The 27,891-nt window shown below is 54.9% G+C and overlaps 8 protein-coding genes across 8 annotated transcripts; 1 reads left to right on the plus strand and 7 right to left on the minus strand.

The window, feature by feature from the left end:
- Window positions 1–846: 846 nt before the first annotated feature.
- Window positions 847–2,104, minus strand: DYS1 (Deoxyhypusine synthase; the record flags this gene model as incomplete). The annotated part of the gene is made up of 2 exons (XM_056214755.1): window positions 847–1,710; window positions 1,874–2,104. 2 exons carry the CDS (start codon window positions 2,102–2,104, stop codon window positions 847–849), a joined length of 1,095 nt encoding a protein of 364 aa, XP_056072022.1.
- A 3,252-nt stretch (window positions 2,105–5,356) lies between these two features.
- On the plus strand, window positions 5,357–10,168 carry N0V89_005983 (uncharacterized protein; the record flags this gene model as incomplete). Its single annotated transcript, XM_056214756.1, has 1 exon — window positions 5,357–10,168. One exon carries the CDS (start codon window positions 5,357–5,359, stop codon window positions 10,166–10,168), a length of 4,812 nt encoding a protein of 1,603 aa, XP_056072023.1.
- A 1,085-nt stretch (window positions 10,169–11,253) lies between these two features.
- Window positions 11,254–13,445, minus strand: N0V89_005984 (uncharacterized protein; the record flags this gene model as incomplete). The annotated part of the gene is made up of 4 exons (XM_056214757.1): window positions 11,254–12,281; window positions 12,343–12,865; window positions 12,912–13,343; window positions 13,395–13,445. The coding sequence occupies 4 exons, from the start codon at window positions 13,443–13,445 to the stop codon at window positions 11,254–11,256; spliced, it is 2,034 nt and encodes a 677-aa protein (XP_056072024.1).
- A 1,550-nt stretch (window positions 13,446–14,995) lies between these two features.
- On the minus strand, window positions 14,996–16,066 carry N0V89_005985 (uncharacterized protein; the record flags this gene model as incomplete). Its single annotated transcript, XM_056214758.1, has 4 exons — window positions 14,996–15,270; window positions 15,346–15,867; window positions 15,918–15,969; window positions 16,013–16,066. 4 exons carry the CDS (start codon window positions 16,064–16,066, stop codon window positions 14,996–14,998), a joined length of 903 nt encoding a protein of 300 aa, XP_056072025.1.
- A 287-nt stretch (window positions 16,067–16,353) lies between these two features.
- On the minus strand, window positions 16,354–19,436 carry GPH1 (Non-essential glycogen phosphorylase; the record flags this gene model as incomplete). Its single annotated transcript, XM_056214759.1, has 8 exons — window positions 16,354–16,773; window positions 16,826–17,415; window positions 17,474–17,713; window positions 17,760–18,100; window positions 18,148–18,313; window positions 18,360–18,731; window positions 18,780–19,059; window positions 19,233–19,436. The coding sequence occupies 8 exons, from the start codon at window positions 19,434–19,436 to the stop codon at window positions 16,354–16,356; spliced, it is 2,613 nt and encodes an 870-aa protein (XP_056072026.1).
- Window positions 19,437–20,691: 1,255 nt separating this feature from the next.
- Window positions 20,692–21,742, minus strand: N0V89_005987 (uncharacterized protein; the record flags this gene model as incomplete). Its single annotated transcript, XM_056214760.1, has 2 exons — window positions 20,692–21,299; window positions 21,529–21,742. 2 exons carry the CDS (start codon window positions 21,740–21,742, stop codon window positions 20,692–20,694), a joined length of 822 nt encoding a protein of 273 aa, XP_056072027.1.
- Window positions 21,743–23,917: 2,175 nt separating this feature from the next.
- POM33 (Transmembrane nucleoporin) lies at window positions 23,918–24,603 on the minus strand (the record flags this gene model as incomplete). Its single annotated transcript, XM_056214761.1, has 2 exons — window positions 23,918–24,390; window positions 24,597–24,603. The coding sequence occupies 2 exons, from the start codon at window positions 24,601–24,603 to the stop codon at window positions 23,918–23,920; spliced, it is 480 nt and encodes a 159-aa protein (XP_056072028.1).
- Window positions 24,604–25,982: 1,379 nt separating this feature from the next.
- Window positions 25,983–27,670, minus strand: CDC3 (Cell division control protein 3; the record flags this gene model as incomplete). The annotated part of the gene is made up of 4 exons (XM_056214762.1): window positions 25,983–26,618; window positions 26,665–27,128; window positions 27,185–27,472; window positions 27,667–27,670. 4 exons carry the CDS (start codon window positions 27,668–27,670, stop codon window positions 25,983–25,985), a joined length of 1,392 nt encoding a protein of 463 aa, XP_056072029.1.
- Window positions 27,671–27,891: the final 221 nt, after the last annotated feature.

The raw sequence follows: 27,891 nt of genomic DNA on the forward strand, positions 1-27,891 counted from the left end.
TCCAAAGACAAGGTACGCTGGATTAGCCCAGGATGGACAACACGATGGACAGCTGCACTCAGACTGTTGTCGAGCTCGGTTGCTGCGCAGCGACGTGGACGGAAGGTGGTGGTGATTAGCAGCTCTTATCGGCGAAGCTCTAATCGGAGCTCTACGAGCACGAGTACAAGGTTCTGCCCAGGTGGATTGGAACACGGCAAAGTACACAAGGTTATGTCAGGCTGCAAAAACAAAGTCACGGAACCGACGATGGCTCTGCGGCTGTGAGGCGTGGCTAGGCTTATACGTTGTTGTACGTGTAAGGCTGGAGCTTGTGCATGCGCTGCCTGGGGACCATTTATATGGGCCGGGCGGTGAGTGAGGCTGCAGCCAGTGAGCTTAGCGCTTCCCAGGTTCCCCACGCCGTCTCCCGCGGTTTCGTAGAACGCCCTCGACATCACGCATGCGGGCCCTTCTGCCCCCTATTCCTCCTTCTAGCTCGCCGCGAGTCCATAGATGGCACAGGCGTCAGCTTTTGAGTCACACAGCTGCGCATTCCGCTGCTCCGCCTGCGAGCACTCACGACCCCAAAGCTAGGCTGCAACTTGCGCTACTCTGCATCGAGCGTCGACTACAACTGTGGAGACACACCGGCCACGCATCCCTGTAGCACCTCCGACTCTACCTGCACCTCACCTCCACTCACGACTCATGCTGATGCTGTTGGTTGGCGTGGCAGACGCATCAGCGCAAAGCACAACGTCCAGACGGAGCACGCGACACATGGTCAACTGGGAGTGTTGTCCTTGGGCGGGACCCATCAACTGCATCATCATATTTATCCTCGGACCGCTGTGAAGTTGCTTCCTATGGTTCTGAACTGTCTGGTCTTCCCTTCGCGAAGGTAGCTGCAACGATCAGCGGGAACGCCACAGTCGCCTCGGCGTACACCTTGACGCTATCACCATCCGTCTTGATCTTTCCCCAACTGACTGCTTCGTCTGGTCGCGCTCCCGCATCGCTTCCGTCGAACTCCTGGGCTGTGTTAACGTACACGGCACTCTCAGCACCATTTCGCATTAGATTCGCATTGGCGATGTGATGTTTGACAATGCCTCCGCCCAGGATGATCATGCCGGTCCGCTTTGCGCGTACGGCGATGGTGTTTATCTTGCGGATATCCTCTACAATGTCTATGCGCAGCTGCTCGGGGGATGACTTGAAAGTGTGGAAGTACAGCATGTCTCCGAGGCTGCCATCGGTCAGTGCTGGACAGAAGACGGGGATGTCGTTCTTCCACGCCCAGTAATATACCGAGCGCTCGTCGTTGATCTCCTGCCCAAGACGACGGATCACCTTGCTTGGGGTCCAGTGCATCGGTTCGTCGGCCTTCTTGCTCTCCTCCTGCTCCACTAACATTTTGTCCAGGATTGGCAAGACCCAGTCCTCAAAGGCGCAGTAATTGTTGTTTGGCACTACCAGATTGCCTATCCGATTGAGACCCTTCGCGCGCAGGCTGGCGCCAGGTGTCGAGAATGCGCCCAGGTAGGTTGGTCCTAGACATTTGATGAAGTCCTCCTCGACGCCGCCAGCTGTTGTCACGATTGCAGAGACGTGCTTGTGCTGCACCAGGTAACGCAGCGTCTCTCGTAGGCCCGAGGATATCAGGTTGGACGTGTAGCCCAGAAAGACGGTGGTGCCCTCGCCTGTTTCAGCGTGCCTCCACGTGCGCTGTCACTGTTAGAGACAACCATTAGGCGCATCACCAAGGCTGGCTAGCCATGCCACTTCCGGCTAAATTGTTTCGCAGGGGCGCGCGCAGAGCCGGGAAGCGCCCGCAGCCCGAGCACCCACAGCTGCCAGGATCTCCATGCGCCGTCGGGAAAGCACTCACCATGTCATTGACAATCCGCACCGCCTCGCCGATCGCAGTTGCCTGGAAGCCCATGCGGGCATACCCCCCCATCAGCTCCTCGACCGTGATGCTGCGCTGCGCATAGTCGTCGAAGTCTATGCCCTGCACCTCGCGGGCGTCCGCGGGCACAGGCTCCGACGGCTTCAGGACTGCATCCGTCGCGTTCGATGGAGGGGCCTGCGATGCCGGCGCCTGATTGGCCGCACTCATGTTCGGAGAAATGTGCGTTGGAGATGGGACTCCGGTGGTGAATCGTGGTGTATGTGTGCTTGGGACCGACTGATCTCGCCGTGTCGTGCAGTTGAGAGTGCCGTTGTGTACAGAGCGCCTTCGCTGTCTGTTTTTTGGTGCGCGTGCAACCCGCAGAATTTGACACTGGGCTGAGATGGGTCAGAATTCCGTCCCCCCACACCGGCGCGTGAGTTAAGGTTGCTTATTGCGCCTTCCCCAGTTCGGGCTAGTCCGGGCAGGCGCGGCAGTCGATCCGCAAAAAGCGCCACAGTCCACTGAGTCCAGGCAGGCAGGCAGGCACGAACGCGGAGGACGAGCGAGGCCAAGGGCTCCCACAGCGTGCGTCCGAACGACTGCACAGTACTTCCCTGGCCTCCCATCAAGTCCCGTCGCCCGCCCGTCTATATGCACACCTCTGCCGAACCTGACACAGCACCTGAGGTTTCAGCGTTGGAAATATGCAGGGATCCTCTCTGGAGATCGCAGTTACGATCCCCTAGCCACTAAGAATGCGCGCAAGCAAGCCTGCACCCTCTGTCCCGGAAGCCATCCCTGCTTGGTTAGGAGAGGGGCGCGAAGTGAACATGACGGGGCTCTGGGCTGGAGCCATTGGAGCCACAGTGCGTCGTGTCAGTGCTGGCTCCCAATTGCGTTCTCGTGCCCTGGCTGCAGGTCTCCTTCTCCATCTTCCATCAAAGCCCTCCTTGCGGGCGCCCCAACAACGACAACAGCAATGCCGCACCCTGGAGCGGCGCCGCCCCGCTAACGTCTGTTTGCACTCCATCTGTTTTTTTCGTCTCGTCCGGCACCTCGTGCCCACACCCCTTCCCGAAGAGTAGCAGCGCCACGTCGCTCCCTGTGGCTCCTCGCCGCGTCTCCAGCCCAGCCGGTCTTCGAGACGATTGGGCGCACCCGTCGGTTATTTCTCACAGCCAGTATCGACACAGGAGAGCCTTTCCTGCCCCCGTCTGCGAAGTCTCCGTATCGTCACTTCTCGGCTCTGATCTGAGCACGGACATTGCACTTACCCTGTTCGGGACTTGGGGACAAGCGCGAACTCCAACAGCCACCGCGCGCGCCGCTCTTGGCTTGCCGTTAGCTGTCACCCCGACATCTAGATCTCTTTTCCAGAGGAACGTCCCACGGTCGTCTGGTCTCTACAACCCCGCCGACCTGTACACATCGCCACCTGGCGCCAATATTGCAGCTTCGCAACACGCAGTCGAATTGTCATCGCCGTCCGACCAGGCCGTCCGTTGCAGTGAAAGGCTATAATTTGACAGCTTACACTCTGGGAGACCAAGCCTAGAACTGCACAAACCCTCTGTCCAATACCCGAGTCCATGTTTAGCTCCGCGGGAACAGGTATCAACGTCCCAGCTCGTTCTCATGTCGTCCTCGAGATACCCAGACAGCCGATACGTTCGCGACAGGTCGCCGTTCCGCGACAGAAGACAGTCTACATATGGAAGCACATACCCCCCTAGAGCCAACGATGGTGGCCCGCGATCCAATGCAGATTCTAGCGCCTTCCCGCCGAGGGACACGCCTCGCGGTCCGAAGTCACTCGAAAATGCGCCCCGAGGGCCACCAGCAGGAGGACCTTCTGGGGCGCCCTCTGCACCGCGCGACGGTAGAGGAGGAGGGTTCGCAGGCCGTGGAGAGAGGCCATCATTACGCGATGCACCGCCGCTTTCGAGTGTTCCTCATCCACACCCACCACACAATTCCTGGCGGGCGGCAGATCGAGACCGCGACCGAGACTTTGACCGCGACCGACGAGACAGGCGACCATCTCCACCTAGACGCTCGCCAGTGAGAGATGTGCGAGACACCCGAGATCAACGAGACTTTCCCTCCCGCGACCTCGATATAAGTCGCGCCAGGCGAAATTCTCGAGATGGCCCACCTTCAGCAGGCTCAACGTATTCAGATCCTCCTCTCACTACAGGCTCATCTTATAGGGGCAGTGGATTTGCACGTGGAAGGGGCGGGCGAGACTTTCACGGCGAGGGTCGAGGACGAGGCAGGCCCATGTACCCAGATGACAGGGATCGACATCACGATGCACGTGATCGCATGCCGGACCGATCTTATCGACCGCGAAGCCGGTCGAGGGACCCTGTACGACGAGATCGCGACCCACGTGACGACCGCGATAGGGACTTCGACCGGAGAGAACGCGATGACCGAAGATTTGTACCGAGGGAATACGACTCTTATATTGGACCAGCCGGTGCAAAACCGGGACCGCGGGCGCTTGATACGCACCGTGGTAGCGCTACGCTTGATACAAGACATCTTCCTGGTACACCAACGAGTGCGGTTCCACATTCGGCGCATCATTCACCTGCGGATCGACATGGACCTTCCGTGGATTCCTACTCTAGACGTGCCTCAATCGCAACAGAGGCTCTAGGCAATAAAGACGCTAGGCGCGAACCTGGACGAGACGATCTCCTTCTTGCGAGTCGCGCAGAAGCTTCAAGAGAACGTTACGCGCCACGGGCATCATCTCCTCCCGCTGCAGTACCCGCGTTCGGCTCCAATGTTTGGAGGAATCCACTTCTCGACGTGAAGCCTCCCACCGCATCACAGCCACCGAAAAGTACACCAGCTGCACCTTCAGCGCCGGCGCCATCTGCCCCTACAACCACGGTTCCGGCTACCACCATAGCCCCGAAACTAAGCGTACCTGCTGGGTTATCGACTGCACCTCCAACCGGACCTAAAGCCGACCGTGCACCTGAGCGACAACTTCCTGATGCTCCTTCCCAAACTCAAGGATTGAGCCAGGCGCAAGAGAGTAGGACAGCCCCATCAGAGCAAACTCGCATTGAACCGCGAGCTTCTCTTATTCCACCGGCACCCAACAACAACAACAACAATGGCCCCTCATCCTCTATTACAGAATCGAAGCCATCTGCTCCTGCTAACAGTAATGCTTCGAGCTCGGCGATCTCGCCTCCTGCAGGCCCAGCATCAACGGCACGAGCACCTCCTACCGGGCCACAGGCAGCTTTGAGAGCCAACGTGTCGCCTTCTTTCCCCAGACCAGCTCGTCTGCCTTACATGAACAACCCACGTGACCCTTCCCCAAGCGCGATACAGCCAACCATGGGCGCTCGAAGCAGCAGCGGAACTGGTACGTCTATGATGCTGAACAACACGTCACCAAAGACTCTGCCTGCGAATATCCCAACTGGACCAAAAGCTGACAGAGGTAATCCAATGGCTGCACGACCGCCAATGTACCCACCTCCTGATCGCCCTGGCTTCCCGGCTCCGCGTATGCCTATGAATGGGCCACCTAAGAGTATGCAGTGGGTAAGGCCAGGGTTGAACTTGAACAATCGAACAATCACCCCTATGAAACGCGAATATCCTGCCGAAGATCGTGATCGAGCCTTTGGCTCGGCTCCCAAAGCTCCCAAGCTAGAAGCAAACGTTTCTGCACCAGAGTCCCAGCGTGCTGGGAAGGCCAAGTCAGTGTCACCTTCGATCACTCGACCTTCAATGGAGAACGGCATGGGCCGTGACCGAAGGGCATCTGGGGACTATCGTAGAGGTATCTCACCAAAACCCGCGCCAATCGAAGCCCGCCGCTTCTCCAACATATCTATGACAGAGGCGCCTTTGGTCCCAGAAAAGCCACCAATATCGGCGACGTCCTCCGCACCTGAAGCTTTACAGGATTCGGACGATGATCTCGACCTCGACGAAGATGACTTTGCCGAATCAGAAGCCAAATACAACCGCGAAAAGGCTTTGCTAGAATCAAAACGGATAGATCTGAGTGCACCACACTTGCGGGCTACAACCCCGTTACACGAAATTATCCTGTTAGCAAGCCTGACTGCGGAACATCTGCCGCAAGAACAGCCAAAGCTCGTAGACGAAGGGTTGACGTTTGCACCTTCGCCTAAGACGTCTCCGATCGTCCCCCCAGGAAGCAACGTGAACGAGCTTCCAACGCCAAAAGCCGAAGAGTCCGAAGATGTGAATATGGATTATAAGCATGAGGAGGAAGAAAAGCAGCTGGCTCCAGCAACACGGGCCCTTCGTTTACGTCACGGTACAAGCGATGAACATGAGGATGTCCCTGATCTTAGTTCTCTTCCATTCCTTGGTTCTGGGCCCCCAACGCCGATCTCTGAACTAGAAGGCCCCCGTATGTCAGAGTCCGTCATGCTCGCCATCCGCAACAAGTTGAGAGAAAACATCGAGCCAGAACTCGATACCGATGAGCAATCGGAAAGATATGCCACAATGTATCGACAATGGCGTATTCGTGTTCGCAGTCTTGATCGATCAAAAGACACGGACAGCCACGAGCGACCAGCATCCGCTGAGCCGAGTGCACAGGCTACAACACCGGGAGCCGAGACTTCTACAGTGGGTCCACTTCTAGATAATTCAGCACCCACCACTGGTCGTCGAGGCCACGCCAGTCGATGGGCAACTGAATTTGACCTCGAGCTTGCAATGCAAGAATCTTTGAGGACAGCTGAACTCGAACGGGAGCAACACGAGAAGGAGCCAAAGAGATCCATGGCTGATCCGGAGAAAGAAGCAGACGTTCCACCCGAACTGACCACATACGAAGTGCAGCGCCGGAGATTCATTGACACCAACTTCCAGCGAGAGCCAGGTCAAGGTATATTCGCGTTCCACTATGAACCACCTGAGGACGACTTCACTGAAGAAGAGCATCGAATCATGGTGCAACAATACAGGGATCAATACGCGAAGAAATGGGGGAAATTAGCAGAGATTCTGTACAAGGAGGCTGGCACCAGCAGGACATATAAAGATTGCATCAACCATTACTATGCCACGAAATGGCAAAGAGAATACAAAGGTAAAGTTAGAAGAGGACGCGGTGGACCGAGGAGAAGAGGTGGGGCTGGTCGTGGTCGTGGAGCTATTGCTAACATGGAACGGCCTGATCCGTCAGGAGAAGATGGGCTTCCTCCGGCCTTAACGGAGACTGGACGGCCACGGCGTTCAGCAGCACCTACCTTTGGAGCGGAGACGGATATGGACACAACGGCATCTACCCCAACTCCGGGACGTCTTCGAAGGCAAACAGATGCGGATGGAACACAGGAAAAGGCCGGGCGTCGTGGCAAGAGTGCTAGAGAAAAGGGTGCGCGGAAAACCAAAGCACAGGCGCAGGCGCAGGCGCAGGCGCAGGCGCAGGCTCAGGCTCAGGCACAGGCACAGGCACAGGCACAGGCACAGGCACAGACGCAACCTCTTGCTGCTGCGCCAGCCGGGTCGCCTATCAAAATTGACCGCAAGTTGCTGGGTGTCAAGATGGAAGATGACTTCGGCAAATTAAGTGACATGGGTTTGCCTATGCAGCCTGGCCTGCAGGATGAGCAGATGCTTCTCCAGGCAGAACCACAGTATTATTCAATGCCCGGTATGACGGAAAGATCTCGATTACAACCACCAAGCGCCAGACCTGGACCGTCGAGTTACTGGTCCGTTACTGAACAGACGGATTTCCAGAAGAACGTTGCGCATTTCGGCACTGATTGGGCGGCGATAGCTACACATATGGGCACTAAGACGCAGACCATGGTGAAGAATCAATATCTCCGGCTCGTAGAGGGCGGGGCGAAAGATCTCGAAAGAGCGGCAGAGGAAGCTGATGAGAGACGCAACAGAGGCGTCGACATAGGACTACCCCCGATACCTACTCCCGCACCGAAAAGACGTTACGAAAGCACCCAGGTCACTGTCCCAAGAACTCTTGCCCCGACCCCGGAAGCAACAGCAGGCTTCGGTATGGTAGTCTCAAAGGCTTCACCTCCTAGCATGTCTTCCGCCGCTAGGTTTTCCAATATCGCACAAGCCCCCCAGTCAAAGTCACTGGTACCTGGGACAGCCTATTCGATGCCCGATTCTTCACTTGTGTCAATTCCCCAGCAGCAGTCTCCACCAACACATGCAGTGCGCCAACCGATCCCCCACCTGTCCCAATTGGACTCCCGTCGTCCTGGTCCTATTGCAGGTTTCTTCTCTGATGAGCTTCCCAGGGGCATGGAGCATCGTCCACCGTCACAACCGTCTAACATGCCGCCAAGTTCGCGAGGTTTGCAATCTCATGCCCAACCACAAATGCAAGCGCAGCCATCGTTATTCCGCCCGTCGTTCCAAGAACGCGAACCATCAAGAGCTGAGCCACAGCAGGATCGATTCCAGCCCCAGCATGCTCGTCATATCTCGGGGGAAGTGCACCAAGGGAGACCTTTCGGGTCTGTTTCAGTCCAAGGCCGTCCTGGCCTAGGTGTCGGATCCCCTGAGAACCACCCTCTCTCCTACCAGCATCGTCATCAGCAATCACTGATGGAAGCTGCGGTGCCACCGCCAAATTCGTTGCCACCTGCGCGCACTGCTCTTGCGACTCCGCCCGTCAAAGAGGAGCCTAGGGTTTACCCAATACCCCACCAACGGGCACAGTCCCAGCAGCCCATGCATGTGCCTACGCAGCCGCAGGGATACGGACCCTCATCGCTACCTCCCACTCAAGTGCCGCCGCCTGCTTCGAGTGTCCCAAAGCCTGCCGCGGAACCTAGGAAGTCAAACCTGATGTCGCTCCTCAATGACGATCAGCCTGAGGAGCCGAAGAGAAAGAAGCCTGAGCAAAACGTTCCATCGCACACACCAACTCCGCAACAACAGACCCCAATTGCACCGCCTCCTCCAGTGTCACAATCAATGCCTCCGAGACGGGACCCATACGTTGAAGCAACCACACAACCCTCTTATGGCCGCCTACCATACGCACAACAACCCGGAGTGGCTCAAATGTCAGGCCGGCAGGTTGTCGATCTGACAAGGGAACAAGCATCTGCAGGGCGACCTCTACGTGAAGAGTGGCCTCGACAGTTTCCTGGCCACAACCAAGTCTCGCAGGGTCCGACCATCAGCTCGCCTCATCAACAACCTGCTTATAACGAGAGAGCAGCCTTCCTGGGCAATCATCGGTCTTTGTTGGCGCAACACAACCAACCACGCCATAATCCCTCTCCGCCACCGCTATCTGCGTTCCATAATTCCCCACACCTGCATTCGCGTACTCCTAGCATAAGCGGACCACCTGGACAACAGCCTCGTCACGGTATGACTGTGACAACTGCTTCACAACATGCCCAAGCATCTGGTGTTACTTCGCAGATTCTTCAACCCAATCCATATGCACAGGTTGATCCGCCTGGCGGCAACTCGCAGCCTTCTGCACCCGTTGGCATGCGGCCTAGTCCGCATCTCCATACCAACCACCTCGGTGGGCAAAGGGACGTGCACGGTCGCAATGAACATTCACAGGTACACAACGGAGGTCTAGCGTACCCTAATCCTCAGACGCCCGGCGAACAGCATCCTGGTGGTCAGCATGCGCGCGGTCCCAGCATGGCGGACCAGTTCCGACGAGACCCACGCGACATGCATCATGACTTCGACCCCCGCACCGGCGATCGGGACATGAGTCGGGAAATACAGCATCGTGCCGATGCATTGCTGCTCCGCGAACGCGAACCTATAATGTCGCGCTCCGCAGGTCCACCTCCTGCTCACCAGGATCCCCGCTACCAACCTCCACCACAAGACAGAGTATATGGCGGGCAGCAGCGCTCCCACACTCCAGTCTCGCGATCAGATCACGGCCCACCACCTTTGCAGCATCCTCCTCGCTCGTCCTTGGGCGACAGCCATCCTCTCTTCGGCGGTCCTCCTCGACCAGATGAGCGCTTCAGGGACCCATTCGCTCGTGAGAACAACCGCCTGCGCGAGGAGCAAACCCAACGAGAAGAATTCTTTGCCGGACATCGGGACCGAGAGCGTCGAGAACGAGAATTCCACGAGCTGAGAGAGCGCGATGCGCAGATGCAACGGGAGAGGATGATGGGAAGGGGTCCGCCGCAGGGCCCGCCCGCACCGGATCAGAGAGGTACTCCGGGACCCCAACAAGGCCCTGGTGGAATGGATTGGGCGAATGCGGTGCCGAGGCAACATGGTGAATGGCGCCGGTAACGTTAAGATTCATCTCAATTGTACGACTTTTCGCAATCTCTTCGGAGCATATTTTGGAGAGCTTTTGCTAAGTGGATTCGTACGCAACCTTGACATTGTATTTTCCTTTGTCTGGCGGCAGTATACCCGTATTTCTAGGGCGCGGAAGGTAGGAGTTTCGCATTGACAAACACATGTACATGGCCAAGTTTTCGGAAGCTGGAGTTTTGTTACGCTATCGGGCGACATGATTGAGGTTTTTGGGCCATTTGGCAACGTTTTTTCTTTCTTTTCGGCGGCATGTGCAGCGTTCAAGAGAGGTATTGCATTGTTGAACCTGGCTCACCGGTTGTGGCGCTCTTCTCGATGTGTATTATATACGTGAGAAATGTATCGTTCGAAATGTATGAATGCGTCTGATGTATGCGTGTTTCGTCCGTAGCTAAGCGCTACAGAGTTTTCCTGCGCACGTACGTTTTTTTCATTGGCAAATGTTCGAGATCAAAGGCGAAAAGGGGGAGCCTTTTCACTGAGGGAGCGAAGCGGCGTACGATTCGATAGGTATCAATTAAGGCTGCAAAGGGGGGCGTCATGCGGGTCGTCCCAGGCACAGTGGATTTTGTGGTAACTTGGAATATGTGGAAGATGGAGAACGCGTGAATTTGACGGAGCTTTTACTTGGGAAGCACCTCTAGGTTAGCTTTTATATACCTTTTCTATTAGATGTCTGTACATAGAGAGAAGCTGTTAGCAATACCTAATCCGCAACCAACCTCTCTATCTTTAGTCTATGTTTGCATGTCTCGTATTTGGATTGGGCTAGGTGCTCATCATGCTCATCAGGCCACCATGCTAGCTCATAATCTGGGTCGTTGCTCGTAGAGATTGGAGCCGGCTTTGCAACAACTGGGTGTAAATTAGGGCTAGTCTTGCGGTAAGTAAGGTGTAGGCAGAATCAAATCCCAGTGTTGAGAGAGATTTGGACGAATTACAGCGACAGTTTCTAATGTACCAATATCACGGGACTCAGGACATCCAGTCTCTACGTTTTCTTGAATGATATTTCACCCTTTAGCAAACCCAAAGCCTCATCCTAGATAAAATGTCTACAACCTAGAAGCGCAACAAGTAGGACTAGTGTCGTCCTCCGTATACAGTACACTCTTATTCTTCTCCTGCGTTGAGGGAGCAACATCCAACCCTGGATTCCCAAGGAAGAAATTGACAGGCTTCAATCCAACCACCATCTTCTCGTTGGGCATCACAGGCCAGTCTTCGATGCGGGGGTTGTGCGTAGACCCGAACGTGTGCCACACAACCACATCGCTGTTCCTGACACAATCCTGATCACCAGAAGCAGCTCGTTTCTGAATGGCAGATGCGATGCCTTCTCCGCCCATCGACTGCATCGTGTACCGCCCTGAAGGGAAGAGCTCGTCGTCCCTATATCTGGTCACCCAGACAGCGTGCTGCCCATACTCTGAGCGCTTCGCATGGAAGGAACCCTTGTCCGCTAGAAGCATCTGGCTGTAGAAAGGCATGAGCTTGAATCCAACCGGCGTATTTGTAATCGGATTGGTCTTTGCTTCGTTGACGAATTTGAAAGCTCGGGCTTTCGTGAAGTCCAGGTCGAAGCCATCCTCCTTCTCGACGTAATGACTCTTGGTGACGTACCCAACGCCGAAAGGATTGCTCTCGTCGAGCGGCATGGATTGCGACTCCTCGATCGATACTGAATTCTTCTGGCCATCGATAGCGGGGTCGATGCGGAGACAGAACAGGTGTTGATGGTAGGGCGCAAGTACTCCAGGCGCAACGATAGTACCATATGGAATCTTGGTGTCCTCGCCGTATTTGGTAGGAACGGTAGACAGTATTCCAGTAGCACGAACTTCGTAGGAGATGGATGCGTCCTGGTAGAAATGGAAGGCAAAGATGTACTCATAGTTGCTGACCGTGATGATGGTCTGCAGTACCAGAATTCGAGATCGTGCTACCACTGCGTGTCCGGTGCGGAAATTAGTGTGCTTCCATAGGATACCGTCGTCTTGCTCGTGACAGCAGACGACATTAGGGAGCTTCATGGGCTCTCCCGATCGTGTGTTGTGCCATGCATCGAAGTATTTGATTGTGCCTACATGAAATCTTTCGTTAGTATCAAGTCCAGTGCTCAAAGTAAGGAGGAACGGGCGTACCAAGACAATCGCACCCAAGCTTTAAGTTGTTCGCGTTGATGCCAGCACCATCGTTGCCCAGATCAAAAGCTGCCTTCCTCGGGTATGGCGCGCGTGGGTCGCCGTAAGGCACGAACATCTCAGCAAGTGACAGACGATAGAAGAGGCTGCGACCATCATAATAAATATCATGAAGCGTCAATCCCTCTCGGTAGTTGAAGCCCACCCGAAATGACCACTTTTCCCAACTTAACTGATTGCCGCGAACCTTGAAGGACGGACCATCCGGCTGAACCACTTGATACGGTGTGGTAGAAGTGCGCGGGCTCGGGCGTAGATCGGGGTGGTATTCGCTTGCGGTAGTTGAATGAATCTTTCGACGATCGAAAGGACGATCTTCGTTGTGAACTTTCTCGTCTGGAGACGACGGAAGACGATAGACTTTGGTGATCTCTAGCTCCTCTGAGATCTCCGCACAAATGTCGAGTGGGTATGCATAGTAGTTGGCATCTTGGTGCTCCAAGAGGCGGAGGTAGAACCAACACTGGTATAGACGTTAGCTGCAATGAGCAAGAGTTGCGATTTCTTACCATAGTAACACGCTTCGACATGTCATTCTCACCATCGGTCGCATACGCCCACGGTTCAACAACGACTGATGCCCCAGGAGGTAAATCCAACTTCTGTATCTCATCTTGCACCCTTTGGTCAGCCATGCATGCGTTTTCCACTTCTTTCATGTATCCAGAATCGATGTAGGAGTGCTTCCCCCTCAAGATCTCTTGCTTCAGAATAGAGCTCTTATCAAGATCCACATGCATTTCTTGCAGCTCATTCTCTCCGGCAGCGGTCTTGAGCGTCACCTCGACACGCGCGCAACGGATTGGGACCCACTGCGTAGGCACCTGGCGATGCTCTTGGTCAAGGAAGGCAATCATCTCGTTTTTAGGAGGCTCTTTCAAGGTGATCACCCTGAAGTTCACATCTTGTTTCGCAAACCGTGCACGTACGATTGCGGCCGCCTTTGGAATTTCGTTAGCATGCGAAGTTCCAAGTGACAATGTCAGGCTTGCCTTGGAAATTTCCGAAGGGGAGAGAGGGTCAAAAGGGTGTGTAGCAGCCATTTAGAAGAATTTGGCTGGTCGAATATGTTGTTGCAAGGAAGAGGGAGAAAGGGTGCTTGCCGTATTATATCTTCGCTCAGTGACACAACCGCCGGTTCGCCGATACAAATTCGATTGCTCGGGTTACCTTTGGAGGTTTGGGTTGTGGCAATATCAGTCGACCCCGGCGGGGCTGGCCAGCGCATCAAAGCGGCTTAAAATTGTCTGGCAGCTACACGTATGCACAAGCCTTTGGAGGTATAGATCCTCGTGTTGGACGTCAACACTCGGAGTTACGCACCTCCAAAGGTAACGCTCGCTTGGGTTAGCGCTTGTCTCGATTTCCCGGGAGTGCGCTAATGGTAGCGGATGCTCCTCTACCGACTAGCACGAACGTGGTAGAACTAACGATCGCGAGTGGGGAGTTTGATCAAGATTCCCTACTGAATTAGGGTTCCCGGGGGATGAACATATCTCACTCCTCCTCGCAAACAACTTTGGATACCATAGGTAGATGGAGGAAATACGCTCTTGTGTATGATTACCAAATAAACCGCACAATCTCACGAACGAAGAAAGCTTCCTTGAATGACTTCATAGGCAAGCAGGGTCGTGTCAAAGCAAAGTCTACCCAAGCTGGGCCAAATGAAAGGACCGAATGCATCAACTTGCTAATATCTGGGAAGCTTGACGATTGATCAGATCTCTCGAATACAAGAAGTCACTATTGGAAAGCTAATAGGTCCTATGCCAAATCGAAAAGTGGTTTGACGTTAAAGGTAAGCAAGACAAGACAATCCTTTGCAAAGATTCATTGTTGAGCATCGTAGAGATTTAAAATCCTATATAGATCCTGCTAAAGTATTCGCCAGCCTCCTCGTCCACGCTAAGAAAGCAATGAAAAGCCATGCCCGTGGGCTCAAGCTTTCTTACGAGCAAGGCGAGACCAACACAAGAAGCGCGCCAATCAAGACACCCGTCATGTAGCTGCTCTACGGCGCTATTAAGCAGTGCATTTGAGGGCTGCGGCAGACGCTCAGTCCTCTCAGCCTTGCCAACCTCCTCTGCCGAGCTAGAGAAAGCAGTGCAGTCGCCTTTCAGCCCCACGTCTGCATTATCCGAAAAACGCACCAATCGAAGCGGTTGTCGTTCAGCCTCGTTGCGTCCTCTCGCTCATGCTAAGCTCGCTAGCGTCTCCGGCTTCCATGGCGTGAAGCATGCAATAAGCGGCCCTAATCGAGCATACGTCGGTCAACGTCGTAGCTGGGAAATCCAATGTATGGGAAAGTCGTTGGCAATTAGGCCGCTGACGAGGAAGAGGCCAAAATGGTGATATGGCCAGGCTGTTGTTGGTAGAATGTATCTGCTTTGGGTAACGCGACGTACTGAAGGCGATGAAGGATAGTAGGTGAAGACCGGGCTGGTCGAGGTTTCGAAACATAGTTGGTATTCGCTCAATGCTGTGCCTAGGTAATCATGCTCTTTGTACACATACCTATCCCAAATCATACTCATATAGTATTTCACGCTCCAAACGTCAACGCAGATATCTCTCCTCCACCGTCTCTTCTTCAGATCCTTAGCAGCATTCTCAGCAAATCCCCTTTCTGCTCGCCCTCGCCACTCGCATCGCCGGCTTCCTTCCCATCCTTTGGTCCCACCGGACTCGTCGCCGCAAAGAAAAGCACTTTAATCGCGATTGCGAACCCCGCGTGCAGGACGAGCACGACAATAAGCAGTATTTTGCTCGTCTTAGCCTCCGTCGAGCTCAGCACAGGATACAGGTTCCTCAGCAGAAAGAACACGCTCGCCGCGAACCCGAGCGCAACGAATACGAAATTGAGAACTGCCAGCACACATTAGCACCATCCCCCCATCCCCACCACCCTTCTCAAAACCACTCCAAGGGTAAATGACTTACTGTTGATGGTGGATATGCTGGCAACAGCCACAGGAATCCACACCAAATTTGCATACCCATACAAGCAGATACACTCCATCAGATTCGCACTCTCACTCCCATACCACTTGAGCACCGCCCAAAGCCCACTCGGGACAACCCCCGTATACCCATACACCAATCCCGCTGCCCCACTCAGCAATTTGAAATCATATGCAAAGTGCTGTTTCCCCTCGCTCGCGAGATACTGATTGATCGTGCCTGTCAAGAAAAGTATGACAACGACGGTAGTGGCTACCCAGACCGGGCCATAAAGGTCAGGGTTGCCTTCCAACACATCGAGGAAATTTGCGCGCGGGTATAACGTGGCGGTGCAGCGGCGCAGGACTTCAGCGGTGTCGACGTCGAAGGCTTGCGCGTAGAAGGAGAGAGTCCAGAGGTAGTGTTTGCGGGAGGAGGAGGACGAAGCGGGTGCGGGGAGGAAGCCGCCAGTGGTGGCGTCGGGCTGGATTTTGTTGCGAGCCGAGGGTGTGTTTTCGAAGTCTGGGGACGCGTGAGTTAGGGAGAGCTGGGAAGAGGGGAGGAGAGCTTACTGGAGCTGTGGAACTCGAGATCCTCTTGCAGGTCGGTGTGGCCTAGGTCGCCCTATTGACAGTCAGTAAAGACGATCGTGAGGCTGATTATGGACTGTATGTGCCTCTTGGTCGACATCGACAACAACGTCATAACCTCTGTTGGCCATGTTGAGGTAGAGCGTAGGTTCGCAATGTAATGAGCTTGCTGGAGCTTGAGCTCTGCGGCCAGATTGCGTCGGCGGTCGGAGGTCGCGTTGATACGGAGCAGCAGAACACGCTAGCATGCTTAGTCACTGCGTCCATTCTCAAAGAGAGGCCCAAGCAAGACTTCAAACCTATACAGTATAAAGAAAATATCTCAACGCGCCTGTCATCATTCTATATTGATTGTTAACGCGAATACTGCAAAGAGAGTTCCTGAACCATCCCATCTAGTTCCATAGATCTATCCGATCTACGCCTCATCATCCTTCTTCTGCACCAACGGCTCAATGTTCCAAATGCTTTCCGCATACTCATCAATACACCTGTCACTAGAGAAGAAGCCCATACGCGCCACCGTCAGAATGGCCTTAGTCGTCCACGCCTCTGTGTCTTTGTATGCCTCGTCGATCAATTCTTGGGTCTGCGCGTATGATGCAAAATCGTCAGAAACGAGGTAGTAGTCGCCATGCTCGACAATGCCATTGAGCAACGCGCTGAAGGCACCGGCATCGCCGAAGCGTCCTTTGTGGATCTCGTCGAAGACCTTGGCGAGCTTGGGTTCGAGCTCGTAGTGGTTGTAGAGATGCCCGTGGCGCAGATCCTCGACATCCTCAGCTAGGTTGCCGAAGAGGAAGATATTCTCCTCGCCGATCTCGCGTGTGATCTCGATCTAGAGACGTTAGAATGGTGAGATCAAGTACTTGGTGGTATCAGGTACTTACGTTAGCACCATCGCAGGTACCGATGATCAAGCCGCCGTTCAAGCAGAACTTCATGTTGCTCGTGCCCGAGGCTTCGGTACCGGCCGTAGAGATGTGCTCGGAGATGTCGCTGGCGGGAGTGATGATCTCAGCCTTGCTGACGTTATAGTCCTCCAAGAAGATGACCTTCAGCAGGTCGCCAACATCAGGGTCGTTGTTGACGACATCGCCAACCTTGTTGATGAGATGAATGACGGTCTTGGCCATCCAGTATCCGGGCGCGGCCTTGCCACCAAAGATGGACACACGAGGAGCGAGCTTCTTCCTATCTTCCGCAGACAAGCTCTTGATCTGCAGGTACCTGTGGATGACACCGAAGATGTTGAGCTGCTGGCGCTTGTACTCGTGAATACGCTTGACTTGAACGTCGAAGAGTGCAGCCGGGTTTACAGTGACGCCGTTGTGCTCTTTGATGTGCTTCGCGAGCCTAACCTTGTTCGCATATTTTATCTCACGGAACTCTTTTCGAAACTCCTTGTCATCAACGAAAGCCTCGAGCTTGCTCAGCAAAGTGAGGTCCTTCAAGAAGTCGTGTCCACCAAGCTTCGAGGCTATCAGCGCAGAAAGCCGGGGGGTTGGCCTGGTGCAGCCACCTTCGCGGCGTGATACCGTTTGTTACATTGGTAAACTTGTCAGGTCCGTAAATCTTCACGAAGTCCTTGAAAATTGTTGTCTTGATCAGGTCGGAGTGAAGTTCAGCTACACCGTTGACCTTGTGCGAACCGATCAGCGCAAGGTAGGCCATGCGAACCATCTTAGGATTGGACTCTTCGATAATCGACACCCGTCCCAGCATTTCGCGGTCCTTGGGAAAGTTGCGCTCCACGTACTGCAGGAAATTCAAATTGACTTGGGAACATTAGCCTACATCATCTCGTGACACAGGGAAACTTACTGTCGTAGATGATCTGAAGGTGTCTAGGAAGAAGATGCTGCATGAGCGGTACCGACCACTTCTCCAAAGCCTCCGGTAGCACAGTGTGGTTAGTGTAGCCGAATGTCTTGCTAACGATGTTCCAAGCATCATCCCACTCAAGACCCTCTAGGTCCACAAGTATACGCTGCAGTTCGGGGATAGCGAGCGTTGGGTGGGTGTCGTTCAGCTGGATGGCGACCTGGTTCGGGAACTCTTTCCACGAGCGCTTCGTCTTCTTGAATCGACGGACAATGTCGTACAAGGATGCAGCGCACCAGAAGTACTGCTGCTTAAGACGGAGCTCCTTACCACGCTCTAAGCTGCGGGATGTCAGTCAAGGCGGGAATTGAAAAGCCTGAAAACATACTTATCGTTCGGGTACAGGACAGCTGAGATGGTTTCTGCGCGCTGCTGATCCGCAACTGAAGCCTCGTACTCGCCGGAGTTGAACTTTTGGAAGTCAAACTCTCCACTAGCGGCCTTGCTGCCCCAAAGACGGAGGTTGTTGCATGTCGGGGTCTCGTAGCCCGGCACTATACAGTCAGCTTCATTCAATGCTTGATAAAGCGTCTATCTTACCTGGCACATCAAAAGCGACAGCTAGAACAGTCTCGCCGCCCTCCCACGAGGTGTGCTGCTTGCCCTCATCATCCTGCCAACGGTTCACGTGTCCATAGAACTGCACATCCACGGTGATATCGTGACGCGCAAACTCCCATGGATTGAAGTCGAGCCAGTAGTCAGGTACCTCTACCTGGTATCCATCAATAATCTCCTGCTTGAAAATACCATATCTGTAGCGGAGACCGTAGCCCCAGGCTGGATAGTTGAGCGAGGCCATCGAGTCAAGGAAGCATGCAGCGAGACGCCCAAGGCCACCGTTTCCGAGCGCAGCATCGTGCTCTTGGGAGATAATGTCCTCCATGCGGAAACCAAGGTCGTCGAGACCCTCTGCAAATCATCAATATATGATCATTGATATTCACATCTCAAACTTACTAGTAGCGGAGTCCTTCTGACCAACATTAAGCATAGCATTGTCCAGCGCGCGGCCCATCAAAAATTCAAGCGAGAGATAGTAGACGCGCTTCTGGTCGGTAAATGTCTGAGTCTGCTGCGTCTTGTTCCAGTCGAGGATCAATCGGTCTCTGAACGCCAGCGCGGTGCCCCCATACGCGGCGACTTCATCGCAGTTGTATAGCGACCGCGCAAGCGTTGTCTCGATGTGTCTCACAGCCTCCTTTTCGAAGTCCTCGGACGTCGTAAACCCCTTGGGCGTCTATACCACAGGGTCAGCAATTGCATTGCATTGGTCAATCAACACGCGCTGATCTCCATAATTTCCGTCCCGCACATCCCACACCAACCCCACCACCCCGCCCTCCGGACCCATCCGGCCCCAGCATCGGAGACAGCGAACAACAAAATCACAATTGGGATGGGTGCACATACGAATTTCCTCCACGCAGCTCTCTGCGGCTCCGGAATGCTCGCCTCAACGCTCTTGATCTCACCGGGCCCAAACCCAGTGACGGTTCTCTTGTGCTTGGGGCGCGTGAAGCCCTCGGGGCCAACAGGGCCTTTGAAATCCGACAGCGGTGCGCTGGTCGAGGGGCGGCGCTCGCGCGGCTGCGCTGAGTTCGTAGTGGTAGCCATCCGGAGGATGTCGATTGCAGCGAAGCGCGAGTTGCTGAGGGAGAGGCGGTGGGCAAGGGGTGAGGGCGGGGTTGAGGGACGAATTGTAGGATCGGCACCAAGGAGAGGGGAAGACGGTGCAATTGCTCTTCCCTCTCTGACAGGAGAAGCACAGGGAGAGGATGTAGGTGAGAGGCAGAAGGGAGAGCAGTGGATGGGACGGGGTGTTTACGGAGCTTGTAAACAGTGGGGTACAGCGGGTGCTCAGGCAGGACAAAGGCTAGCGCTTGCTGCTCCGATCAGACGAGTATGACGAGCGGACGGATGAGAGAGCGTGGGGAACGGGCAGGCGCGTGAGAAGTGGATTCCCCATGCTCAATGGCAGCGCGTCGCGCCAACATCTGTTGAGCTTGTGTGCATACAACGCCGACGAAGTGGGGTAAGCGCGCCTGTCACCCGCGAACGACATCCAGACCTGTCTGGTTCCTCCTCAATGCCTCCCCGGTGCACTTGAGACGTGGTAGCAGAGCTAGCAGATACTCTCGCACGCAGCGGAAGTTGCGGTGAGCATCTGATGAACAGCTGCCATGCGTAGACGGATTTGGATGCCAGTACGTCGGTGGTGTCAAAGGCACTGGAAGATCGCGCCACCAACCTGCAGCCCCACCATCGCAAGACGTTCCTGTACACAATCGTCCGATGCCCATGCTGAGACACGTCCAAGACGTGCCGGCATCGCTAATGACTCGCCTGCATATATTAACATGCTGACTGACCGACGCATACAACATTGAACCATTTGCACAAGTAGAAAACATCAATAGGTAGAGAATAATACAGGAATTCATTACGAGCAAGTGCTTATTGCACAGCTGCTGTGCCAATGCGGTGCTGAAATATAGAACGCCAGAGCTATACAAGGGTATCATGCAATCAAGCAGACGCACGCAATAGTATCAGGCCACCAAGCCCGAATGCGCAAAAATGCTCAAACCCAGCATAACGGAAATATCTCCCACGATACAAATGTATGAGGCTCACGGGCACCCACGCCGAAAAGCCATCAAATGGTACATGTTGTGTTCATAGCCCGTGAAACTCCTGTAAAGGCGCCATATGTACTCCCAGAAAATGCGTGAAGATAGAGTGAATCGTAACGAGATGAGAGACGGGGTATCATCATCAAGGAGAAATTCGAAATCGGAGACAACAGAGAGTGGTGTCGTGTACACCACTTCGCTTGTTCCGAACGTGATTGTATGCCGGTCGGAGTGCTTCATGGGCTCGGCTCGGGCGTTTGTGCACCGTACGCCCAAATGGCGGACCCAGACCCCGTGCTCAGCGACAACCGTGGCCGGCGTCCTTCTTTGTCGCCTTCGTCCCAAGAAATCGAGTGTCTCGGCGTAGTAAAGTAGGTGGCCTGCTGCATCTCCCTCGACATGCGCTGGACCATGTCTTCGCTGATCCGGAAAAGGCCATAGTCGATATCCTCTAGGATGCACATCTTCGTCTTGCCCACCTCTTTCGGAACGAATCGCCCTGCTCCCTCAATCTTGGCCCAATGCCCATTGGAGCGGCCTCGGTCGTCGATGAAGCCGTGAGCCAGAGCCAGCGCGGCAAGCACAATCAAGTCGGGGCTGATGCTGGGCTGCTGCCAGCAGTCGGTGCCCAGGTAGAAATCCAGCTTAGACGTGTCCATGGGGAGGAGCGCATTGCACCACCTGCTCGCAAACCCATCCGACAACGCATCCAGCACACAGGCCGCAAACGCAACCATGTCCACCGGCAAGCAAGCCCGCTCAAGGAACCCCTCGACAGCCGCCACGGATGACTTTTGCCCAGCGACGTTCCTTGGAACAAGGCTCACAAGATGTAACGCATAAACTATCGACGTCGTTAGCGCGGCTCCGCAGCAATGCAAGCGATGTATTGAGTGGCAACGCAGCATCTACAAAAGAGGCTGGTGTTGCCGGACCCGCTCAGCGATGGTCAGGGGAAATTTCCTCAGAGGCCGGTGCATATGACGTCGGCCAGGACCGTCTCCGCAAAATGCAGGGATCAACGAAGGGAAGTGAACCTTGGAATAGAACAGGGCACGTGAAAGGGAACTAACCTTCTAGCTCAGGAGATCGCCTGTGGCGCTCCACGTCGAATTCTGAGGACATAGTTGTTGATGGTGTGGGAAGTGGTTGTTCCTTTGCGGGCGGCGGCGTCGGCAGGTTGGAGAGCGGCACACACGAAGCCAGATACTGTTCCAACTCTTCATCGTCCATGTCGGAGAAGTTGCTGCGGATGGACAGGGCAGGCGAGGCCATGTTCATGTTCATGTTCCCGCAAGTGTTCATGGCTGGCAACGTACACGGCTCCAGGTCCCTTCAGTGCGGTTTTGTCGAAGGCTCATTCCAGGTCAACAATCTGAAACAGAATCTATGCCGGAGTCGTGAAAGCAAGAAACACAAGTTTATGGGTGCTGGAAGGATACGCCAAGCGGAGAGAAGAGCAAAGCAGAGGGACGACGCCGCAGTCTATATAGCAGCTGGACTGGCAGCGCGCAGGCTCTCGCGTGGCCGTGGCCCAGCCGCTCGCCAAAACGGGGGGTGGAACGGTGAAGCGGCTGACGTGCTTCGCATGCGCGCCTGCGCTAACAGGAAGTAGCACCGCCCTTGGCCCACGTACCTGTCCCATGCACGCCTGAGCGCAACAAACGCACAATCGGTGCACCACAATAATGTCCGGCTCCGCGCCACGGCACTGGTGTCTCAGTCTCCAACAGACAAGTCCACATCAAATTCCCGGCTCTGACGGTTCCTGATCTTGAATCCCCATCTCAGATCTGCGATGCGCCGGGCAGAAGGGACCGCGCAAGCACCCCATACTCTCCACGCGGACTACTATATGCGTGCGAGTTGCTGTTTATGACACCTCATATGGCCCTACATTGACGCTGCATCTGGCCAGCCACCACGCTGCCTATACCGCTAATACGGTGCACCTGCATGTACAGTACAGTGCAGTACATACAGTATCTCACCCTCTTTTCCTCCGAACGCGCTCGCGCTCCGCCCCGTCCTGCAACTTCGGCGTTCCGAACGCCAGGCGAGTCCCGCAATCCACCCCAATCCCCTCTCCAATCCTTCCGCACATGTCTCCTCGCACGCAGGTTTCACTCCCACAAAGCACATCCGGTTCCGCTGGTGGCCTGACACTTCACCGCCATTGTCATGTTATGCTCCCCAAGCCCAAATCTAGCGTGCAGATTGGCGAGGAAACGGATATCTAGCCCTCGCGAGAGTGGAGTCGCCGCGACGCCGACAAGCCGCGTTATCCTCGTTCGAGGGCCTGCAATATTGACTGCACCCATTGTGCGGGCGCGCGCGGAAGCGAATCCTCGCAGGAGGGAAGAACGCCTCCACTCGATGCGCTGTACACTATAGACCCCGAGTCAACCGGAGCTCGAGCACCTCACTACACGTGCTCGTTCCACTCGTACACGGTACCCTCCACCTTGAGAATAGCCTTTGTGTAGCGCGCATACCTAGGTAGAAGGCTCTTCACATGGCGCACCCACCCCAAACAATACATTTTGACACGGTAGTGCAAAGAATGGATGCGACGCCAGAGCTGAATCCCACTTCTTCGAGAACAGAGCCCTGCATAGATTCGAACCCAGTGGAGGCGGTCAAGCCCGCGATATCTGCTGCTGTGCCGGTTCGGGAACGTAGCGAGAACGTTGCACGGTATGCAGGTGACAGCCGCACGTACCGGCACAACTGTTACACCGTCATGACGGTCGAGAGTCGAGGGGAGCTGTAGCTGTTTCTCAGACGGGTTTGGTGAGGCATTGTGCAAGCTGTGTTGGCGCTGGGGAGCTGAACAACATGTGCCTCAGGTAGCGAGGGCGTAGGTCATAAAAACAATTCCACGCTTCAGCTAGACAAAACCTTACAGCTTGCCTGCATAGGAGCAATAATGAGAGCTTGTATAGTCTGTACAGAAGCCATCATAATCTGTGCTTCACAGCACTGAACAGGGGATATAAGAAAAGCTCTCATCGATTCATAAATGCAAACAACGCCATACTACCCATGCGGAGTAGCATAATAAGCATGGCCATACAGGAGACTAGTTGGACTACCGTGGCTATGCACGCCTGCCCCTTGTTTTTCAAACAAGACCATCCCTTCCTATCGTCGCCTGCCTCTATCCAGGTAAAGCGCTCATGACACATATCCATACCGACGTTTTAACAATCATCCATCCATGCATGGTGGGGCATCAACTCTGCGCCACCACTCCTAAAGGTCCGCGCTCGCCGTCATCTTTCCGAGTCGAACCACCCACTTCGGCGTCGCCTGTCCCGGCCCGAGATTCGCCCTGCACCGCACATTGACTTTTCAGGGTGCAGAGATAGACCGTCGCTCTGCTTAGCAACGCGTATCTAGTGCGTCTTCTTGGGGCCGGCTGCCTGCTGTCCACCAACATACTTGCGGATGTCAGTCGCGTCACCCGCCTGCCTGATGATGTTCTTGAAGGTGCCCCAGCCCTGGCGAGCAACCGGGGGGAGTGCTCTGATTGGCGAGCTGAGCATCAATGCGGGCAGTGAGTTGGGTGATGGCGCCCTGGACGAAGGTGCTCTGTGCGTAGCGGGCGCGGAAGAAGACGGTGTACACAACGATCAGAATCCATGAGCCTTTCTGGAAGAGGAGAGCAGAGCCGAAGACGCGGAACCAGAGGGCAATTTCGAGGATAGCAACAAGGGTCATGCTGCCGTCATAGTACTCCTTCACGAACTTGCCAATGGCATCGGACAGGCCAGATGAGGACTTGGTGCCGGGCTGAGCTCCGGCAGGTGGGGGCTGGATGGTGGGCAGCAAGTTTGAGCGCACGTAAGTAGCGACGTGGAACACTGAGTAGACTGCGAAAGGCAGAACGGCCATCGGGATCTGGCGGGAGAAGAGCCAGATGAGAGCCATGACTGGGCATTGTTAGTCTGCCGGTTCATGATATTGACCACAGTGGGTGACGGAGTACACAAGACGCCCCTGCACACATTCGCTGTGCTATATCAGGCTGTGCAGTGCAAAACCCGACAGCAAGCAAACTGGGAATGCGTTTGCGAAGGGTATTTTTGTTGTCTCCTGCCACCACTGCGAAGATATGTTGGAAGACTCACTCAAGTACTGCACATTCTCATCGGTTGCCAGGGAAAGTAGCCCGCCTTGCTTTCCTTGCCTCACGCGAGCGCGATATGCCTTGTAGACAACGATACCGTAAGTGACGCACGCGGAAAGGAAGGCGGTGCGGTAGGAGAACGACGCCCAGCGCGAAGCCGAGTTGAAGGTGATGTACGACAAGCTGTAGCGGAATGTCGACAGCAGCAGCGTAACATGGCCGGCGAACCATGCAAACTGCAGTGTCTGCGCAAGAGCGGCAAGACGCTGGCCTATAGGCAACGTAGCAGGCGGTGGGGGGAGCCATGGTTTGGTGTTGCTTGTATCAAGCGATTTCGGTGTCGTGTGTGTGGGGTCTGGAGCGAACAGTTTGTGCGTCAGCGGAGCTCTCTTTATCTGGTAGAGGTGGCAGTTCCCGAGGCCAATGCGCGGGGTCAACAGTGGACTTGAAGCTCGCAGGAGCTGCGTAGCAATCACTGGTGCCCGAGAAGGAGAGGTGAGAAGGTGCAAAGTGCAATGTGTCCAGAGCCCGAAGCTGTTTGCTTGGTGGCTGGGCTGGTCGTTTGACACACGGCACCCGATCCGTTATGACGCGGTCGGTGCGTGACTGCGGTGGGCACTTACCGGCGGGGCACGTTTGTTGGAGCTTAAAGGAAGCTGCAGCAAACTCAACTGATGTAAGTAGCAGAGTGGGATGCGATGCGATAGAGTGCTCGTGCAGAGGAGGAGGGGTAGGGCTATATGTGGCTGTACGTAGCGCCGGCAAGGCAAGGCAGGAAACCAGAAATTCCGCCCTCTGCTGGTGACGAAATGCTTCACGCCCGCTCGCTCTCGCTAAAGCACGGGCCACGCACCCTGGCGATCACCCTCAGCCGCGCCAGCGTCCCATGTGCTGGTTGCGTGCTCTTCCGGCACATCATCTAGTTGCTCACGCGAACCTTGGAACCATGCTCACTTGTCACTCGTCACTCGTCGTCATTGGCATCACATGTGTGTACAAAAGAAACCAATTCACTACTAGGATGATGTGTAAAATACACGAAAAGAAGCTCCTGTCCACGCCACCCAAAACTACATCTGCCCGTCTTCTAAAAAATAAAACAAGTACCGCAAAGGAGAAAGGGGAAGCGGAAGGAGTGCAATGCTGCTGGTATCAATCAACAACCGAAGCAACTAAACCAATGAGATGACACCGCTCGGCCCTTCGGTCCTCCTCCAAGGCCCGCTCCGCCAGGTATTATCTGTCGCCGGCAGCACCTGTGGTGTCGGCAACCGAGAGCAAATTACAAGGTTTGATAAATAGGATATGAGAAGGGAGAAGAGGCTTTTCCGAGTTTTCTGCCGCAAGAGTCGAGGCTGGGGAGCGCAAGCCCCCATCGTCATGAGAACCCAACCCTTAACGGAGCGAGAAACCCTTCCTCTTGCCCTTCTCCTCGAGGGGCCGTCCTTGCTCGATGCGTGTCTTCTTCTCCTCCAGCTCCTGTCGTTGCCGTTCCAGCTGCTCCTTCATCTCCCTGTGTCGGGCGTACAGCTCTTCTTCGCTCTGTCGTAGCTTGCTCTCCTTCTCTGCGACCTTCTGCTGGAAGACCATCTTCATTTCCATCTCCATCTTGGCGAGCTTGGCCTCGTGCAGCGAGCGCTCCTCCTCCTGCTTGACCGCCGGGTTGATCTCCTTGAACACGCTGGAGTCTTGCTGGACACCCATTGCAGTGAGCTTGTCGGAACGATAGTTCTCGTACAGCTGGTTGTTGGTGTGCTCCTTGAGCTCCTCCATGTGTGTTCTGATTAGCATCTGGCGCAGCTTGACGAAGTCGCAATGTTCCTCGTTATCGACCTCGATAACACCCCATGGGTACCGACGCCCACGAACCTTGCGGCCATCGGCGGTGCTGACTTCAGCGTTGGCACCAACGACAGCGAAAGGGACCTTGGACATGATCTCGGCGTTCTCTGCGATCGTCTCTTCGTCGTCGAGCTCGTAGCGAGGGCCCTCAAAGATCTGAATCTTGTTGTGTTCAATGTCCGCGAGAATCTACACCCTGTTAGCGCGGCTTTCACAGCGTGTTGTAGTTACATACCCTAGCCTTGAACGCTGCGATCTCCTCGTCGGTCAGAGTATCTGCCTTGGCAATGACGGGAATCAAGTTGACCTTAGTGTGCAGCTTCTTCATGACCTCAACATCGAGAGGCTTCAATGAGTGGCCAGTGGGCTGAATGAAGAATACGACAGCGTGGATACGATTGTCCACGATGTTCATGCGGTTCACCTTGTTCTCCTGGTCAAGGTAGGCATCAAAACGTTGCTCAATGTTCTTAACAATGGGATCCCAAGACTCGTCGTTGTTGATATAGTCACCAAAACCGGGCGTGTCAACGACAGTCAACCTCAGGCGGACGCCGTTCTCCTCGATGTCGGCGCTGATCGACTGGATGGCTACAGTCTTGGAGATATCGAGACTTGGGGGCTTACGCTCCTTGGGCGGGTAGAGGGACGTGTTGAAAAGAGTGTTCACCAGCGTGGACTTTCCAAGGCCAGATTCACCTATGGGAAGATGTTAGAGACATAACTTCCACCCGTTGGAGCTTGCATGTACGCACCAACTACCATGACATTGAAGTTGAACCCCTTGCGCACACTCTTGCGATGCCACTGGTTGGGCAAGTTCGCAAAACCAACATATCCGGTAAGTTTTCTACGGACGATGTTCATATCGCTTGCGGCCGCAGCAGCCGCCTTGGGATCCTTTGACGAGATTGTTGTAGGAGCTGGGGCCGAGGCCTGCTGGCTGTGTACCGCATTCATTTGCTCGACGAGGTTCGATCCAGCCGAGGTAGGCGGCGACGGAGACGCACGCGTAGGGGCCGTCGGGGACGCGCCGTTGGATGCTGTGTGCATGTTAGCGGGTGTCGACATCTAAAGGCGAGGCATGTTTGCGAGGACAGCGGCATCAGCGCAGCCACATCCGTTTCGAGGCGACTGCAGGTTGTAATAGTTGCGCCGCCATGCGAAGAAACGTTTGGGTATGGTGCTGCGTAGGACAATGGCTGGCACAGATGCTCGATCGGGAGGGACTCCTTACCCATGGTGGACGGTAGATGGCGAACGCAGAGATAGTGTCGTCAAAGAGGGACTCCTGCAGGGCGAAACTCAAGGTCAGCACAAGCTTCAATGAACGATGGGGCGACTTGTTGATAGAACTAAACAAGACGAAGGTGCGACACGAGCACCAGGCCGAAACCTGGAGAAAAATGTCGGGACGGAGGTCGGAGCGGCGACGTACCAGTGAGAGGTAGGGATGCTTGCT

Source organism: Didymosphaeria variabile, assembly GCF_027946475.1.
Source record: "Didymosphaeria variabile strain IMI 356815 chromosome Unknown scaffold_4, whole genome shotgun sequence".
NCBI lineage: Eukaryota > Fungi > Ascomycota > Dothideomycetes > Pleosporales > Didymosphaeriaceae > Didymosphaeria > Didymosphaeria variabile.